This window comes from Triturus cristatus, chromosome 3_2, assembly GCF_964204655.1.
Source record: "Triturus cristatus chromosome 3_2, aTriCri1.1, whole genome shotgun sequence".
NCBI classification, from domain to species: domain Eukaryota; kingdom Metazoa; phylum Chordata; class Amphibia; order Caudata; family Salamandridae; genus Triturus; species Triturus cristatus.
This window is the reverse complement of record NC_140584.1, coordinates 837,038,726-837,056,555: the sequence shown is the minus strand read 5'-3', so window position 1 is coordinate 837,056,555 and position 17,830 is coordinate 837,038,726. Positions and strand designations below refer to the sequence as shown.

At 46.3% G+C, this 17,830-nt stretch overlaps 1 protein-coding gene across 2 annotated transcripts in view; it reads right to left on the bottom strand.

The window, feature by feature from the left end:
* The window catches only part of DPH1 (diphthamide biosynthesis 1), a 1,777,158-nt gene that overhangs the window by 200,264 nt on the left and 1,559,064 nt on the right, over positions 1–17,830 (bottom strand). For both annotated transcript variants that reach the window (XM_085649080.1, XM_085649081.1), the window contains one exon: positions 7,123–7,223. In XM_085649080.1, coding sequence (XP_085505206.1) covers positions 7,123–7,223 — 101 coding nt within the window. The remainder of the gene's footprint in view (positions 1–7,122; positions 7,224–17,830) is intronic.

Sequence of the window (17,830 nt, the reverse complement as noted above, 5' to 3'; positions counted from 1 at the left end):
GTACTCAAATGCGGGGATTACGAAGTTAGGCTAGCACTTGGACTCCTCAGATTCTTGGACGTCTGATCAGGGTGACAAGTATCAAGACAGATGGCAGATAATCAAAAGCAGGCTCCTTACAGCCGGATTGTCGATTAAACATCCCTGGAAGTAGGCCGTCTGATGTACTCAAAGGAACAACATGTGTGACAGCAACCTACATACATGCACTGAGGCAGATGGCTGGAACTCAAAAGAAGGTGCCAGGATTCTCGTGTCTAATAGACACACCAGGATACTCTCGACGAGTACTGAAACTCGGCCTCGATGTACACACTAACGTTTACAATCATCTGTGGTTATTCTGGTGTGATATAACTTGTTGCTTATAATACGACCAACCCCTTTTGATTATCTTATAAATTAGTATTTGTTTATATATGAAATGATCCCTAGCATCCAGGCCTTACTGAGTGTCCCTACACATTCAACACAGAATGGGCTTCTCAAAAACACCTTCCATGGGCACTTATTCCAAACAATAGTATGGCTTCACCAACAGATTTTATCATAGGGACGAATGTCTTATCGTGCTTATATCGTAGTCGCCCAAGACCAATCTGATTTTAAATTTGTGTTTTATCTAACTCCTAACAACCTATCGGTAATGAATGTAGGTGGAGGCCAAACACTTGATCTGGGGGTTACCCATTTCATTTGGATCCCAAAAAGCTTAATATGCAAGCGTTTCTAGGTTTCACCTGCACAGCGCTCGAGAAATCTATTGTTTTTAATATAAACATAAAAGGGACTTACATCCTGCCTCCTCTCTTTCCTGGCTTCTCATTGGTTCGTGTGTGTGTCACTTACCGTTCCTCCATTTCTATTGGCTGTAGCATATTTTCAAGCATTTACCAATGCTTGTTCCTAGTCTGCTTCTTTTATCAATTTCCTGCAGCCAAAATATTGTTAACATCTGCTTTAGTGGAACTATATTTTCATAACGTTTTGCCTTTTACACCTGCAGCATATTTATATAACTATTCATCACTTGGAGAGATTAAGTGATTTGCAAAGAATCACAGGATGTTGCGCTGTGCCGCCGAGACTCGGACCGGGATCCCCAGCTCTCGAGCCAGCAGCTCTGGCTGCTGCGCCACATCCTCTCCACTCCTGTGTTATCTTTCAGAGAGCTCTTTCCTTCTCCCGGACGATGATTGATGAAACAGCTCTTTATTCATTACATAGGCGAAACTGATGCATTACCAATGCTTGTTTTTCTACCCATGGGACATGACAGTATTAAAAACATATACACGTCTCTTTTTGAACTGTGTCATGTCAGTGACTAATCAGAATCAAGTCGATTAGTTTCTGTGCTCTTTAGACAACTGCACATTCATCAAGACAATGTAAACACTGGTAATCCATTTGTGATAACACTTAAAAAGCACCCATAAAAAAGGATACTCCAACTAAAGAGGTTCTTCCAATGCCCCTTCAGCGTGTAACCCACACTTTATGTTCAGGAGCGGCTGCCCTGCTAAGGGTGTGGGGAGGGGCGGGCTGGCCAGAGCAAGGGCCAGGGGAGGAAGGGTGCGCACACTCAAAGTGTGCATGAATGTTTGACCGGCCGTCTTGGGCTGGCCAAATATTCATACGCACTTTGCATGTTCCCCACCAGGCTGCGTTACACAGCCTGGTGGGGAACATGCATGGGCTCCATGTCCCCATCTGAACGCGAACCACTGCGCTTAGACCAATCACAACGCTACAACGCAGCACTGTCATTGGCTTAGGGAGCCCGAGTGCTTCCTGCGACGAGGGGGAGAGGCGGCGGCTTGCGATGCAACCAGCAGGTAAGTTTTCTTAATTTTCTTTCTTTTCAACCCCCTTCCACCTCCCCCGCTACCGTTCCCTACCAGCCACTACTGTTTATGTTTCAATTACTAAGGAAATAGAAAGACTGGATCCTGATCCAGAGAGGCCCTGCCTCTGGCTTGTCTCGCGATCACCGAACGATGCCAAACAGCCTCTTGGCCACCACAATTCATAACAGGCAGTGATGGGTAGGAGCTAAAAAAAGCCCTGGCAAATCTGTTCATTCCAGCCCCACGTTATACTGAGTGTCTGTAGGAAGTGAGCCCAAGCATCTACAGGACAAATAGGAAAGCCAAATTATGTCCGTGTCTACAAGAAAATGGAGTGTGTCCCTCATGACTGTTTTCCAGGCTGGCTAGGACATTTGCTCATCCACCCCTATAAGCAACACACGGTCCTCAACTTACTAGGGGTTTGCTCTATGTCCCATATGCCTAGCCAATCCTGGATAACAGGTACCCAAATGCAGACAGCCGATACTCTCGAGTTTCTCAGATGCAGGACCGGACTTACAGAGGGAACACAAACAAGCAACAGGATGTCCGATAGGTACTCACATAGAGGTGTCAGAACACCAACAGCCAACCAAACACCAGGCCAGAGATGTCTGAAATGTACTTAAAAGCAGCCACCAGGATGTGGCATGTACTCAAATGCAAACTACACAAGGTCTGCAGGGAATGGGACGGATTGGCACTGCGAGCAGTCAGGCATCGGCCAAAGGGCCGGTGTGTCAGTGCCCTCTGTGGGCCGTTTTTAGGTCTCGCCTGAGCCAGCGCGCATGCGCTACTCTGCGAGGCTTTTAGTAAGGGCTTTTAAACTCGAAACACATGTTTGTGGGTGTGCTTTTATTTTTATCTCCCGCTATTGGCCTTTACATGCGTCTTTCTAAGAAAGACAGCACGCAATTGGCCCAAGGCGGGTGCATGTCCCGCCTTCTTTCTCCCCTGGGCTACGGTGCTCGGGAGCGAGCATCAGCACCATCTGTTTCCAATTATCGCGCCCGTGTCTCGCGTTCGCCTTTATTGGAAACAAATGGAGCTCGTGCTGGCCCTAGTGCACTTTTGCTACAAACGCGGCGCTTTCACTTTCGCCGCCGACCTGGCACGGTGGTGGCATTTCCTAGTCGTTTATGACATGCAACACAAACCAGCTCAAATACTCTACCCATAGAGCATTATGACCTTTGGAATGTCTTACAGAGAGGTAACCATAGTCACTATTTCTGATATTGCTGCTGGTGGGAGAGGTAACAGAAGCCTCATATGCTAGCGAGGGTCACCGCATTTTGGCAAGTCCCATAAATATGTAGAATAATAGCTGGTCACACATCCTGCCCTTCATTGACCCATTGCCCCATTAATGCGATCCGTTTTGAATATGTGGTACTCTCGTTTCTTCTTAACTCATTTTTGACATCGTTCCCTGCGAGCCTCCAGCTCATTCCTCTCCTCGGCTCTATCTCCACACCACCTTTACGACCCTTCTTTCTTCTGCTCCACTTCGCACTGCACCGGTCTCCGCCCCCCAGTTTTTCTTTCTGGTTTCTATTCACTTTGTCCCTTCTATACATTTCAATATATAGGAACACCTACAAAACTCCTGTGACCCTAGGATGCATTAATTAGGTTGGGAGTTAGAAAGCGCTATATGCCTCGCAAAAGGTCCTTCGTAGTCATAGCGCTTCGAAACCGGCTTACAGGAGGATGATAATTAGTAACAAATCTGATTGGGAAAAGGGGAGTCTCCTAATTAAAGAGTGCTGTGTTTGAGCTACTTGGAACACGTTATCTGGCTCTCACGTCCTCTCTGTTCGATGATCTTAGCCCTTGCCCGTATCAGCCGTCAGCCTCCCCTTCTTCCAAAGAAGGCTTCCCCTTCTACTGCAACCCCCTCATAATACGGATATTATTTTTCTGCAGTACACTCACATCCTCCTATGTAGCCTGTCAATTTTTACCATGTTTAACAAATTGTCACGGTTTGAATGTCTCTCTTCAGTGAGTGCAGCCCATAGAGGGGTAGCTACATTTATAGGTAAAGTCCTGCAAACAGAGATGCATTGCTGCCAAATTGATATAGAAGGTATTTTTGTTCTGGGTATATTGTTTAATTGGTATGGAATTAATGACTATAGTAAGCGTAGACTCCCCTATAAAGGAGCTCCCGACCTGTTAACAGATCTTTTTCCAATTACTCTTATCACAACATGGCAAAATAATTATTGGTCCCAAAGGCGAGACCTATTGACTATGCCAATGCTTGTTTTAATATTTCCCAGCCCACAGGAGGCACTGGGCAGGGAGAGTAAAGCAGCTTCGCTGGGGGCCGTGCAATGTGATCCCCATGAGCGACGATCATCTGTGGCCTCTCCCTGACCCCTGCCTTGCCAAGCAATCACGCTGATGGTGGGCTGGGGAGCCGGTGATAGGAGAATCGGCCTCCCTGGGAACCAGGTGTTGCTTAGACCCTTGAGCAAATCTGACTTCGGCCCACCTGGGGCCCACGCAGCCCAGAAACAGTGTTTGTGTTGAAACAGTACTTTTTTTTCAGAGCATGGTGGGTGGGGGGTGGTGGGTTTATGATGTGGCCTCACTGTGGGGGCAAGGTGATGTAGTGACTTGGGCCATCTTCACATCAGCCCCCTCCCCAATGGACAGCCAAGCAGCTGTGTTTAATGCTTAATCCCCTCCACTGCCAGGCCACTGACCTGAGGCAGTGGAGGGCTGGTGAGTGCTTGAGAAATTTAGTTATTCAAGGGGGCCTGGCACTTATTCTGTTGCTCAGCTAATGCAGATCTGGGAAGGGAATGAGTAATAAGTAAAATAAGGGGCCTCACTGTTCTACTGCTCATGGTGTAGGCCATTGTCACCTTGGCACCAGAGCCCTTCCCAAGAACAAAATCTTCACATTTTCATGCCTTGCATGTGCATAGGCATATGTGGCATGAAGGTCAGAGTTGCAGAGATGGGGGATCAGGTTCGAGTCCCAGCATCTGCTCTCAACATCCTATGATTCTGGGTAAATCACTCCATCTCCCAGGCCCTTCAATAAAAAAAACCTGATCTTGTGTACTGTAATTGGTGCTCATGAATAGCACTCAAATAGCATTGGGCTGAGTTTACAGAATATCAAACTGTCAAAAGGAAGAACAATAAAAAAAAAGCATTGACAATGCCACTAGGTCTCGCATTTGCGAGAGTTAGAGCTATTGGCGTTGTAAATGACAATGTCTTTTACTCATGTGTAAGTGGAGGTATTTAGTGTGGAATTATGTGGTTTGGATTGGAATTGTTAGTTGTGGAATCATGTGGTGTACAATTATGTGGCATGGTGTGCAGTGGAATTATGTGGATAGTAATTATGTGATTTTGAGTGTACTGAAATTATGTAGAGTAGGATTGTCGGTCATAGAGTAATTATGTGGAATGACATTTTGATTTGTATAGTGATATGTTGTGCCGTTTAAATTTTGTGGTGTGTTGTTGAATTTTGTGGCAGGATGTGGTATTGTGTGGACTGGATGTCTGTGGAGTGTTGTGTAAATGTGTTGTTGAGTTGAATTATGTGGTGTGTTGCTGAATTGTGTGGAATGATAATGTGTGGACTGGAATTGTGTTGCGTGAAACTGTGTGGCGTTGAGTGAAATTATGCTGATTACAATTATGTGGTATGATGAGGAGTGTATTTATGTGTATTGTTGCTATGTGGCATCAAATGAACTTAAAAGCCACGTTGCCTTTCTGATACCAGCAAAGCAGTTGTAAAAATGTGAAAAAATAAATAAGAGTGAGGGCTGCCTTTCATTCCACAGAAACACATGCTTAATTTTAATTGCATATTGTAAATTGTATTTATATAGTGCTTACTACCCCGACGATGAGTTGAAGCGCTCTATTATGAGGATCAAGCTACTCCAGAACCCAAGATTAGAGGTTATTAGGAGATTAGTAATCTTTTTTTCTTTGTACATTAGTTGCACATCCTTGCAGTTGTACTGTACAGCGCTGATGTGAGGGATTGTTACTCAGATGGAATATTTAAACCAATATCACTAGTTTTCTGTAGGTCACTTAAACTATGATTCTGAGAACATAGGGTGTTTATTGCTTCTTTTGAATTCAGTGTGGCATTTGAAACATATTCTCTTTGGAAAAGTAATGAAGGTTCACTTTGCAGGTTTACATGTGTTTGTCTATGACCATGAAGTATGACCTACATCTCTTACACTAATTATCTGCTTACCTCTTCCTCATTCTATAGCTATGTACCTTTTCTTCTGGCTACCCGATCTTTCTGTCTTTACCTTAGGTCTCTCCCCATCACACCTATCACTACCTGATTTCTGGTTCTACTTCACCTCTCTCATTACACTACCTCCTTACCGCCCTGTACACCTCCTCTTTCCCCCCAGCTGGTGCTGCCCAGCAGAACTGGGGATCACTGTCTCCTAGAATAGTGCACACAAAAAAGAGGGGATGGGGACAAGGCAGCAAAAGGTACTTAGGTTCAGGGAAAAGTGCAAAATGTGTGAGGGAGCTAGATTTCATTTCTTTTTAGTTTTGCAAAATGTTGTTATGGCTGATATGCAACATTCATTTCTTTAGTGTATGCCATTAGAGGTTCTATTCTCCAAGGCAGATGTTCAGAGCTGCTCTTCCTTTTACTGTTCTATCCAGAGATTCCAGTCTTACCCTGTCCCCTTGACTTGGTACTATATTTCAGATTCATTTGATGATCAGAGCCAAGGACGTAGCTGGTTAGGAAAGAGTATCTAACTACATTGTGCAGGGCGTTAAGACTGCAAGTAAGTACTCAGTTTTCAGCACTGCTGCGCTCCTAGTCTTTACCAATGTTACTGCCTCTATAAGCTTTAAAATGCTTAATTTACCAAACATTTCACTACAAATGAGAGCGCTCTGAGGAGAGTAAGCAAATAGTGTTTCATGAAAGTGCAAACCCCGCGAAAGTGGCCCACTTTTTTTGGCAGTGCCCGAGCCAAATTGTGATACCAATCCGACCCTGCTGCAGGGTACTGAAAAAAACCACCGGCGCGAGGCATCCAGCCTTTAAATTAGATCCCCGCGTAGGATTTCTGACAGTTGTATACACAGTGGGGAGGTACACAAACACATGCAGTAGGATAACTGATCCCAGTGCAAAGATGCATACCTGTTCCTCAATCTGAGGTGCCATGCCCTGTGGCACCAGAACGCACATGCTGCATTCACGCACAAGCGCCACAACCTCCAAGATACTTACGCGTCCACCTCTGGAAAGAGTTGAAGCTTCTGAGGAAAGATTTCGGACAGCAACAACCGGATGTGCGAGAGGCCAAGGGATCGAATTCGTGACTCCAAGTGCTGCAAGAGAAGAGTGGGCGATTGTTAAAAAAATAAACAAAACATGGAAGTAACAGGGCCACATTGGTCTCCCGTGGCACTCTAAAGTCCCTTCCTATGCACGCCTGTGCGCACACACACACACACAAATTGCCACTCCTGTGCACACCCACAGTACCTCAGTGCGAACATCCACATGGCTAGTTACTCTTTCATAGTTACCACACACACCTCTGGCCCTTGGTACTAACCACATGCCAAGCTCCTGCACTAAAGTCATCCCTTTCTCCTGCACCACTGTCTTTTTTATTTTTTATTTACTTGAGTTTTATATAGCGCTGGCTAGACCCGGAGGTATCAGAGCGCTTTACATGAGGAGAGTTACATAGATTACAAGTTACAAATTGTTACAGAAGGTACATCAATTACAAGTTACATCCGTTGGTTCATGTCGTGTGGAAGGGTAAGAGGGTAATGTAAAAGGGTGACGTGGAGGGAGATTAAGCGGAGCATAGGCACAAGGATAAGCAAAGCATGCAGCGGGAGAGAGGAAAGGAATAGGGGAGGCAAGCAAAGAATGAAGGAGGGAAGAGGTGGGGGAGGGGTAGGGACACAGCGAGGAGACGAAGAAGAAACTGTGTCTGAAGTCCTGCTGGGTGGGACATGACTCCCCGCGGTAAAGGGATCATTCCCAGTCTTCCATTATGTGTGATTCCCTTGTCGTGGTGGACTCTCTCTGTGGGGTCGCTGAGACTCCAGGGCATAGATGCTGGATCCCTCCCCAACTAGGGGAGAGGAGTGCTTTGGTCACGGGCACACTTAGAAGAATGAAGGAGGGAAGAGGAGGGGGTTGAAAACCCAGCGTGAACACAGTGTCCGACGTCCGGCAGGGTAGGAGACAGTTCCCAGTGGTAAAGGGATCAATCCCAGTCCTCCACTATGTGAGACTCCCTTGTCACTGTGGACTCTCTCAGAAGGGTCTCTGAGACTCCAGAGCAAAAATGCTGGATCCATCCCCAACAAGGGGAGTAGGAGTGCTTTGGACAAGGGCATACTTATGGGGGCCATTTTAGGGAACTGTCATTCACTGACTAGGCATTTTACTTGTCCATTGCTCATGAACTACCCTCAGCCCTTGCACTATGCTTAATTTGTAAAGGTGTTTGGCCGGGCTGAGCACCAGAACTCACTTTCTAACACCAGGTCTTAACAGGCATGCTTCTGTTCACGACTGAGCTCAATGTGCAAGAGTCTGACAGTTAAACACGTTGTATTAACTGGTTCAGCATCAGCATTTCTAATTGTGAGGCGCACACACGGGTAGCCGCACACAAAACCACACTCCAAGCAAGGAGAGTCACTGGCGAAATTGAGACAGGGTAGGTCTGGTCTGTACTATGCGCCTTCCTCTTGAATAATCTAGTGATGCATGTATGACCGGTGGGCATGGATGCGTCCTGATCTAGAATCCCAGCCAGTATAATTAGAAGTTTTATTGTTGTATTATGACAGAGCAGGAACCCCTCGAATCATGCTTTTTGACTGACTTCTGATGCCCCTAGTTTATGTTTCATTGTAAAGGCTGGAGTACCAATATCAAAAACAAAAGAACAAAGTAGTTCTATGAAAGCTACTTACACCAAACATGAAAAAACAGGAAACATCCATTACAACGCAGGCATTACAACGCAATGCCTTTACAACACAAGTTCTATTACAACGCATACTGTTACAACGCATGCCATTACAACGCTGATCAGCACCTTCCCTGAGGTAAGCACCGGGCAGTGTTAGAATAGTAAATTACGTTGTATTGTGCGTGTGTTGTAATGGCCTGCATTGTAATAGCATGCGTTGTAATGGAAGTTGTGTTGTAAAAAGTGTTGTAAAAGTATGCTTTGTAATAGTTTGTATAGTAATGTCATACATCCTGAAAAAACAATTGTATTCACCTTTGTATACGAACAAGGAGCAATACTTTTTAAAAATAAATAGCAAAATGTAATGTATTTATTGGTATTTATATGATGCACAGATCTAGCTAGGGAGCACTGGCTCTGCGCACAGCAACAGTGCTAACATTGGAACTATGAGCCTGATTTAGAGTCTGGCAGGCTGGTTAGCACGTCACAAACGTAACAGATATCATGCCCACTTTATAACAAGTACATTATACGCTGTAACAGAGTAACCTGCCCCCCCAGACTCAATCAGGTACTTCGTTATCTGAAGAGCAGTGCCCGCTGCAGCGGCACTAAACGTGAAAAATAAAATGGCAATTAAATCACTTAATTGCCATTTTATTTATCACTGTTAGCACGCAGCAGCCTACAGCCAAGATAAATGGGGGCGTGTCCTCCTCTGCTGCCGATTGGCAGCATAGAGAATTGGAGGAGCAAGTACGCATGTCAATTAGGCCGGCTCTCTTGTGCCGGCCAAAGTGACATGCGCACTTTGCAGCTCTTCACTCAGCTGTCTTGGACAGCTGGGTGGAGACCAAGCGCAGGCCTATAGGGCCTGTAGGAGTATCCAGCCAGAATGCTCCATCCAATCCTGGCGCTGCTCTCTTGATGGGGTGAGTAGCTCCAGGATTGATTAGTGGAATTTCCTGGAGGCTGCATCCTACGGAGCCGACAGAGGAAGGACTGAGGAGGACGTCGGAAGTGCAGCAGGCAAGTTAAGTGACTTTTTTTTTAATTATTTGCCACTCGCCATGCACGCACCCACCACTTAGTTGCCCAACTGGTGCATATGTATGCCATCCGCCCCTGCTGAAGAGACAGAACGATAGGGGGAGACCAGCGACTGCAGGGGGTGGGACCAGCGCCGGAGGGGGAAGTGCCAGCAGTGGGCGTTGCCAGCTGTGACTTCTTAAGACAATCTTTGGGTCCTGGCACTTCTTGTATTATGAATTAAGCACTGCTGTTTAATATAGTACTTTGCACTCCCTTCACATCTCACTCCCTCTTTACCATCAACACCTGTTTATGCACTGGCCTCAACCCTCCCCCGCCCTTTCACAGTCTCTATCCCGTTTGTTAGATAATATTCTGGATCCAAGCAGTTAACAGGGGCTGTCTCGCAGTCTTGACCGAAAGGCAGGAGCACTATCTACTGGCAGGGATGCGGGTAAGAGGACTGCAGGAATTTAAACAACATAACTGCAGGAAGGAACCATATCTTTATGGCACTGGAGTAGATCAAGAAAGGCCTCATCTACACTGGATATCAGTTGGGGTTGGCACCAGGTGCAGCTTAAGAGTTATCAGCACAAATCTATAAATATGAGTGTCATTCTGAAGTCGTCATGTGGAAAGATAATATCTTTTATAAGCCATAACAAATTAGAGGCAGTAAAAATAAGGCACAGTGAAAAACAGACAAGTCTCTAGCGCCAGCCGTCCTTGTGTCAAGGGCATAAGCAGGCAGGGCAATGCCCGGTTACTCACCCTTATTCTTCATTACCACTAATTCTGGTCTTCCCGTTCCATTCCTTAACAATGAGTAGCTTGTCTGCTCTACAGAAACCTATTTCCTTAGCAAAGTCGAATACTTCCCCAAATATGGCGCCACCTGCCTGGCCCGGCATGCATAAAAGGAATACATACATTTGCAGCACATGCGTTACATCACATGCCTTTACAACGCGGTCGTTACAACGCAAACTATTACATCACAAGTCGTTTCAACGACTTGCTGTAGGGGGAGCGCTGGATTTAGGAATAGTATAATTTACTATTCCTACTCCAGTTTGTGCAACAGCAGGGAAGGTGTTGAATTGTAAATCCAATACCAGTGTGCCCCCTACAGCAAGGCGCTGAAACGACTTGCGATGTAATGGCTTGCGTTCTAACAACGCCGATGTTGTAACAACCACGTTGTTAAAGCATGCGATGTAACGCATGCGATGTTATGACTGTTTCCCGCATTAAGGGGGAAGTGAGTCATTCACACATCCTGAGAATACCAAAGAAACTCAAGAAGAAGAAAAAACACAAACCAATCACCATAAACAGTAACAGGGAGGGAGGGACGGGCTCAAGAATGGAACGGGAAGACCAGGACTCGGAGTAATGAAGATTACCAGTGAGTTACTGGGCATTACCTCCTTGTCCGTCTTCCCATCCCATTCCTTAACAATGAGCCCATACCCTAGCACATGGTAATTGAAACATAAAGACCAGAAGGAGGTAGCTAAACCTACAGGTCAGTGTAATGACAAAAGAAAATAGTACATAGCACAAAACATGAGCCAAAACACGAGCGCCAAAAGCAGCAGAAGATGTCATCCCCAACAGAATACGGTAAGGGGAAACAAAAGCATGGGAAGTGGACCATACAGCAACAGTACAAATCATGGATAGAGGCAACCAGAAACAAGGTCCAGGATGAGGAAAACACCGAACAAGTCAGAAGGGACAAGCAGGGCACAAGACCCCACCCAGAGGGACCCAAGGCAACACAAAAGGAAGCCACCGCCCAAAGCCCACAACACAGCCATAGAATGGAGAACCCCCATCTCTGGAGAAGACGATGCAGGAGAAAACACCAGAAGGACAAAAACCCACGAGAGCAACAGGAAACAGAGGTACACAGTAGGACCAGGCAATGCCCGAAGCACCAATGGAAAACCTCGGGCGGGAACCGCTGAGCAGGGAACATGGTCCAGAAGCATAAAGACACTGCAAAAAGGGAGCCCCACACCAAGAGCCAAAGCACCCCCAATGACAACAGCAAGACACCAGGGATGAAGGTGCACGAGAAAACCAGAAGGAGTGAGGTACCGCAAGCGAACAACCCTGAGCGAACGGGGACAACCATCCATCCCAGTGACAAACTCCCAGCGTGAGGCACGAGAGAGATGACAGGCTGAACGGCCCCTTGAGGAACCAGAGAACAAGGGCCATGGGAGGAAGGAAGCTGCAAAACGTGCAGGCTGAACCACGAGGGAATCAAGCCGCAAACAGAGGGAGAAGGGCCAACACAGCCAAGGAAAAGAAACCAAGCCAGGGAAGGTCAAACCACGAAAAAAATGGCCGAATGAGAAGGGGTATACCCAAGGGCCAAAAGAAAGAAAAAGGCCCATCACCACCCTCAGAAGAGAGACCCCCAACTCCCCAAGGCTCACAAAGGAGCCCAACCACAGGATAAAACAGAAAACAGAGACCGGCAAAACTCCCTCCGCCAGATGGCTGAGGCATAAACAACCAGGACGGATGTCCGAGCACAAAAAGCACTGGGCCGAAGAAGAGGAGGGAAACCAAGACAGTGCCCGCCACAAGGCCACCAGGACAAATATCGGAGAGCCTAGGAATTCAAACAGCAGGCCAGGAATCCCTCAGCAGCGCCACTCCCCCAGGCGCACTCATCGGTGCCCAAGACCATCGAGGGAGAAGGAATGAGACACTGAGAAAGTGAAATCTGCGTTCGCCAGGCGAGACCTAAAAAGAACCACCCCATCTGGGTGTCCGTTCGAACACACACCCCTATGACCCCTGGAGAGACGGGAGGAAACCAAATCCGGATTTGGAGCCAAAGCCCACCAGATATAAAAAAGGAGTATTCCCCCACACCAAAATCCCTGCAGTAGGGGCAAACTCAACAGAGGCCAGGAGAGCGCAACATAACCAAATGTAAAGCGCACAGTCACCTTGTTACAGAAGAGTATATGGGCGATGAAGAACAGATGGGACTAGCCACCCAAACCTAGGGCATACAATACATTGATCCCAAAAGGAGGAAAAGCCGAATGGACCCGCCGGGATCTTAAATGGACCATAAGGACAAAACACGGCCCCAACTGTGGATGCAACAGACCACAAAACCACCAGACCCAGTCAAAGCTAATGTCGGAGATGCCACGAAGGAAAAGCAACTGCAAAACACGACCACAGCAGAACGCGTAAAGGAAAAAGGACCTGGCCACCACACGCCATATTTGAGACATGTGCAAGTACAAAGCGCACAGGCACCCAGTAGGGCACGAGGCGCAAAAAACAGAAGTGGACCGCAACCCAACCAAAATCAGCCGCAGCATACTGAGAGGGGCCCCACCAGTGGGGAGAAGGAATCCAAAATATAAAAGCCCCAAAGTACCTTCTCCGTACAGAGAAAGACAGAAAGACAAATAGCAAGGCAAAATAAAGGCCAGGACTGAAGCACAAGAGGAGGGGAGATTAACACACACCGATACTCCACAGAAGGGCTGCCCAAGCAGAACCCCAAGTACAAGGACCCCTCCAGCACGCCTTCCCTGGACCCTCATCAGGTCAAACAGAACCAGCAGCGGGACTCAAAGAGGGGATACCCATGATCAAAAAGCTGCCAACACCATCACAGTTGTAGCATGGTCAAAATAATGTGTTTTGTCCTTAAACAGGTAGACACATGTAGCCATGTACAGTTTAGTAGACTTCTTTATTAGTTCCATGTTCCAAGTAACATAAATCTTAGGCTGGATTAGATACAAGGACACTTAAGAGGATATAACAGAAAGCGCACACACAATCCCCGGAGTAAGAGGCACAGACCAAGCTGCACAGCACAAAGGAACGTGGCCAAGGAACCCCAGAAGGCCAAAAAGGCTAGCAGAGAGCCAAAGAGGAGTGCAAACAGAGCCCAAGGAGAAAAAATGCCAAACCATGAGCCCAGTCAGGAAAGGAGCCAGAAACCAAACCAAACTGAGGGAACGCCAAACAATAGCTTGGTATTACATAGCGCACAGCAGCAGGTTACAAGCACTCCCCTCAAAGTACAACAGAGGGGAGCTGTTAATCACGCAGCCAGCCAATCTAAAGCAGCCCCTGGAGCAACCCTCTTTTCTGTTTTGAAACGTTCCCTACAGTGATCTGTTATAATGACTGTGAGATTAAACAGTCACTATTGAAGCCGTTTATGGTGCTTGTGTGTCTTTTTGAGGATATACTTAATTGAATTGAGAAACTACTGGAGTACACTTATGATGTAACTTGAGTTCTAGTTGTATCATGTTCATGGATTTTGACTTAATGAATACCTTCCTAAGGCAATTAGTCTAGGACCATTGTTTTCTATACCGAGCATTACCCAGGTCCATGAACTAGTATGGGTCACCCCATTATTTTGTAATGGTGCCGGACAAGGTAGGCAGTGCCATACTGGGGGAAGTATTCGACTTTGCTAAGTTCCTGCAGAGCATACAAGCTGCTCATTGTTAAGGTATGGGACGGGAAGATGGACGAGTAGGTAATGGAGATAATTTCATGTCTTCTCACTTAACAGATTAGCCAGCGAGTTCCCAACACTGATCCACCTTAGGAAAGAACTGAAGACACGCCTCCTTAAAGAACACTACTTTATGAAGAAGTAAATATTAACCGCCACACTCAGGACGCAGCTTCCTCTCCAATCCCTGTCTGCATCTTTAACCCGGCCCTGTACAGTGCCTTTCGGCTAGGTTGAGCTGTACAAATACCACATACATACCATCATCCGCCTAAGACAGTGCCGGTTTCAGCATTTGGACTGGGAGTTGGTGTCACACGGAATTCCTTCTAGGTGACTCTAAGAAGAGGCGATCACGGTCAGACAGTAGCAGTAAGGAATGGATTTAAGGACAGATGCTACTGGCTTTGGGTGGAGGTTAGTGGCTGGTGTTTTGGAGCATCTGGGCGCAGTACAGGGCAGAAGTTACTCTGACATGAATTATAGTGAAAGCGTAAGCTCCTAAGCTGGAAGACCGGCAGCACCAGGATGCACCAGGCCAATGTGCAGAGCTGAACAGGGCACCGGGACTGACTTCTGCTGATCGCAAATTGGCAGTGTGGGGAACACCACGAAGAGTGTGCTGGTTGGGTACCACAGACAAGGGGCCCGCCTCCAAACACAGGAGGACCAGTTCACAAACATATCCTGAAAGCTACATCCATAGGTTTATATCTTCACATGGGTGAGGGTTTAGGAACATCTGTAATTCAGACACCTCGATAAAATTGTGCATTCCTAAATTCATCATATGAGTAAAGTAGTATTTTTTCCTCACCCCCCCCCCCCAGGAATATATTTATTCTTGTAGATAAAATTCTTGTCGATAAAATTATGCATTCCTAAATTCATCATATGAGTAAAGTAGTATTTTTTCCTTTCCACCCCCCCCCCCCCAAGGAATATATTTATTCTTGTAGAAAAAGCCTTTCCCCTAGCCCCTATCAATGTGCAACATAGACACGGAGTACAGTCCTGAACACTAAGATGGCGGACTCTACAGTTTTCGGCATGGGATATTCCAGACTCAAGTCTAATGTAAGTCTTGGTACCAAGTATAGTGCTGGTGAGCTGAGTGAAGGGCCCTGGAAGGCTTTGTAACTGACAGTGTGGATGGGGCATTTGCGGGGGGAGGGGTGCAACAGTTCTTTTTTTGCACAGCTACCTTACAAGCACTATATCGTGGCCCTACACTAAAAGGGTTCCAAAACTCAGGAAAGCCCCTTTCAACTCCTCATTATTGCTCCAAAGTAGTGGCTCAGAAAGTCTGTAAATACTGAGAGTTGGGACTTTGCCTCTTCATCAACCCTACAATGCATTTATCTCATTGAGACTTTCAAGCCAATCAGGGTCAAGCACATTTTATAATCACTCATGATATCTGTGAGAGAATCCTATTGTGACTTACAAGTCCCATCAGGGTAGCAAGAACATTAAGCATGGATTGGTGGACTGAGGTCCCTGAGAAAAAGAGGGGCTACGTGGCCAGGCGCACCTTTTAAAAAAATGGAGCACCTGGCAGAGAGCAGGTCAGTGTGCCTCATTATCATGAATACGCTCAGTGCATAGTTTGTAAAATCGTGCCAGGGCTCTGACCAGGAGGCCACTGCAGCTTGCACCACCGATCGCTCTTGTCATCGCTGCCAAAACAACTACTAATCATCTCTCTCGCATGTAAATGCGACATTTCAGATTATTCCAGGTCCCCAAACCTAAAGGAATGGCTGGGGAGGCAGGTATTGGCAATTTTAATATATATTATATTCCTAAACAACTGTTGTTCTGCTCATCTCTACATTAGATGAACAGCGCCACCATGTGGTAGACTGTTCTATGTATGGTGTTGACAATTAGGTGCCGGTTCCAAGCACCGGAAACCAGTTAAGTGCTGGTGCTTAGCACCGGAAAGCCCCGGCTCAAATTAAGCACTGAATATGCTGCCCCCAGGGCGGCGGCAAACTCACAGTTGCCCTAGGTTCGGTGCATTCAACTGAAATACGGAGCAGCTGCTCACAGGCCGCTCTCTGTCTTACAGTGTGGGCACGCTTGCATTGTAAAGAGGGGACAGAGATCCCCCTGCCGGAGGGTGCAGTGAATGACTGCAACTGCTTGCACAGGGAGGCCTGGGGGTCCATAGGATCCCATTTTCTCCCTCACTAGGGCTGCCCTCAGGCGCACTGTCAGTATGCTTACTAAAAACATGTTTGGTTTTGTGCCGGAGTCCGTAATCGGGCATGGGTGCAGGGTCAACATGATTCCCTCAGTTTCAGGGGGCCATACCTCCATGCAAATGAGTGAAAGCACTCCCAAAATAGTACTAGGGCTACATGTGCACCAGCGCTATCAGTATTACAGAATGGGACGCACAAGTGCTTGCAGCCGCTTCTGTAATACCATAGTGCCCCAGGGGCACACAAAGCGGGCACACACGCCCGATGTGCCCCAGACACACTATGTACAATACAGCCCCTGGACAGTGCAGCAAAATGATTATAGTGAGACAGATTCTCAAGGTGCATCTCTGGTGGTGACTCCAGCTAAAGGATATACACTGGCCGAGGCACTGTATTGGTATGTAAACCTTCCAGAAAGGGTTTATGAAATAGAAATACAAACTGAGGGTGAAATATTGGGCAAAATTAGAGCTATATTCTGGTGTCATTTGTTGGATGCCTATGATATAACTTGCAGAGACTGACTGGCCTCTGTCTTTTTTTGTAATGGATGCACCTCGAGGTGAGAAGGTAATATTGGAAGCTTTTTCCTCCTTAGCACCTGACAAACTCAGGGAAAATTGTGTGTAGGAATGTGCCCTAAACCATGCTCCTACGTTATATAGAAACTAAGCGAGGTGGGACAAATAATCAGGTTCACATGTGATTAAGGAGTTAACCCCAAGTTCAGGCTCAATATCCTCTTAAGCAAGAGGCTAAGTGCAATATAAAAGCTGTTTTAGATCAATTAAAATAGAGTATACTAGTGCCTTGCGATTCCACCATAAACGTTCCTCTTTTTCCTTGTGTTAAAATCTGCCAATTCATATAGAATAGTATTACATGATAGAAATGTAAACGTAAAATACATACACATGCTAATTAAATGGTCAGAGCACCTGATTAATGATGAATCCAGTGAGTAAAAAATATAAAGCAATGTTAGATATATCTAATGCACACTTTGGTCAAAACATCGCACCTGGATCCCAGTATCTAACTGCTTTTTCATTCAGTGGTTTTCAGTACACTTATACAAGAATGCCCCAGAGCTATCAGAACAATCCTGGACTCTTTGCAGTAAGTATAATGGAGATCTTACAAGAAGATGCTGAGAGCTATTGTATATTGATCACATCTATATAACAGAAGATGACTTGACTGAACACCTGG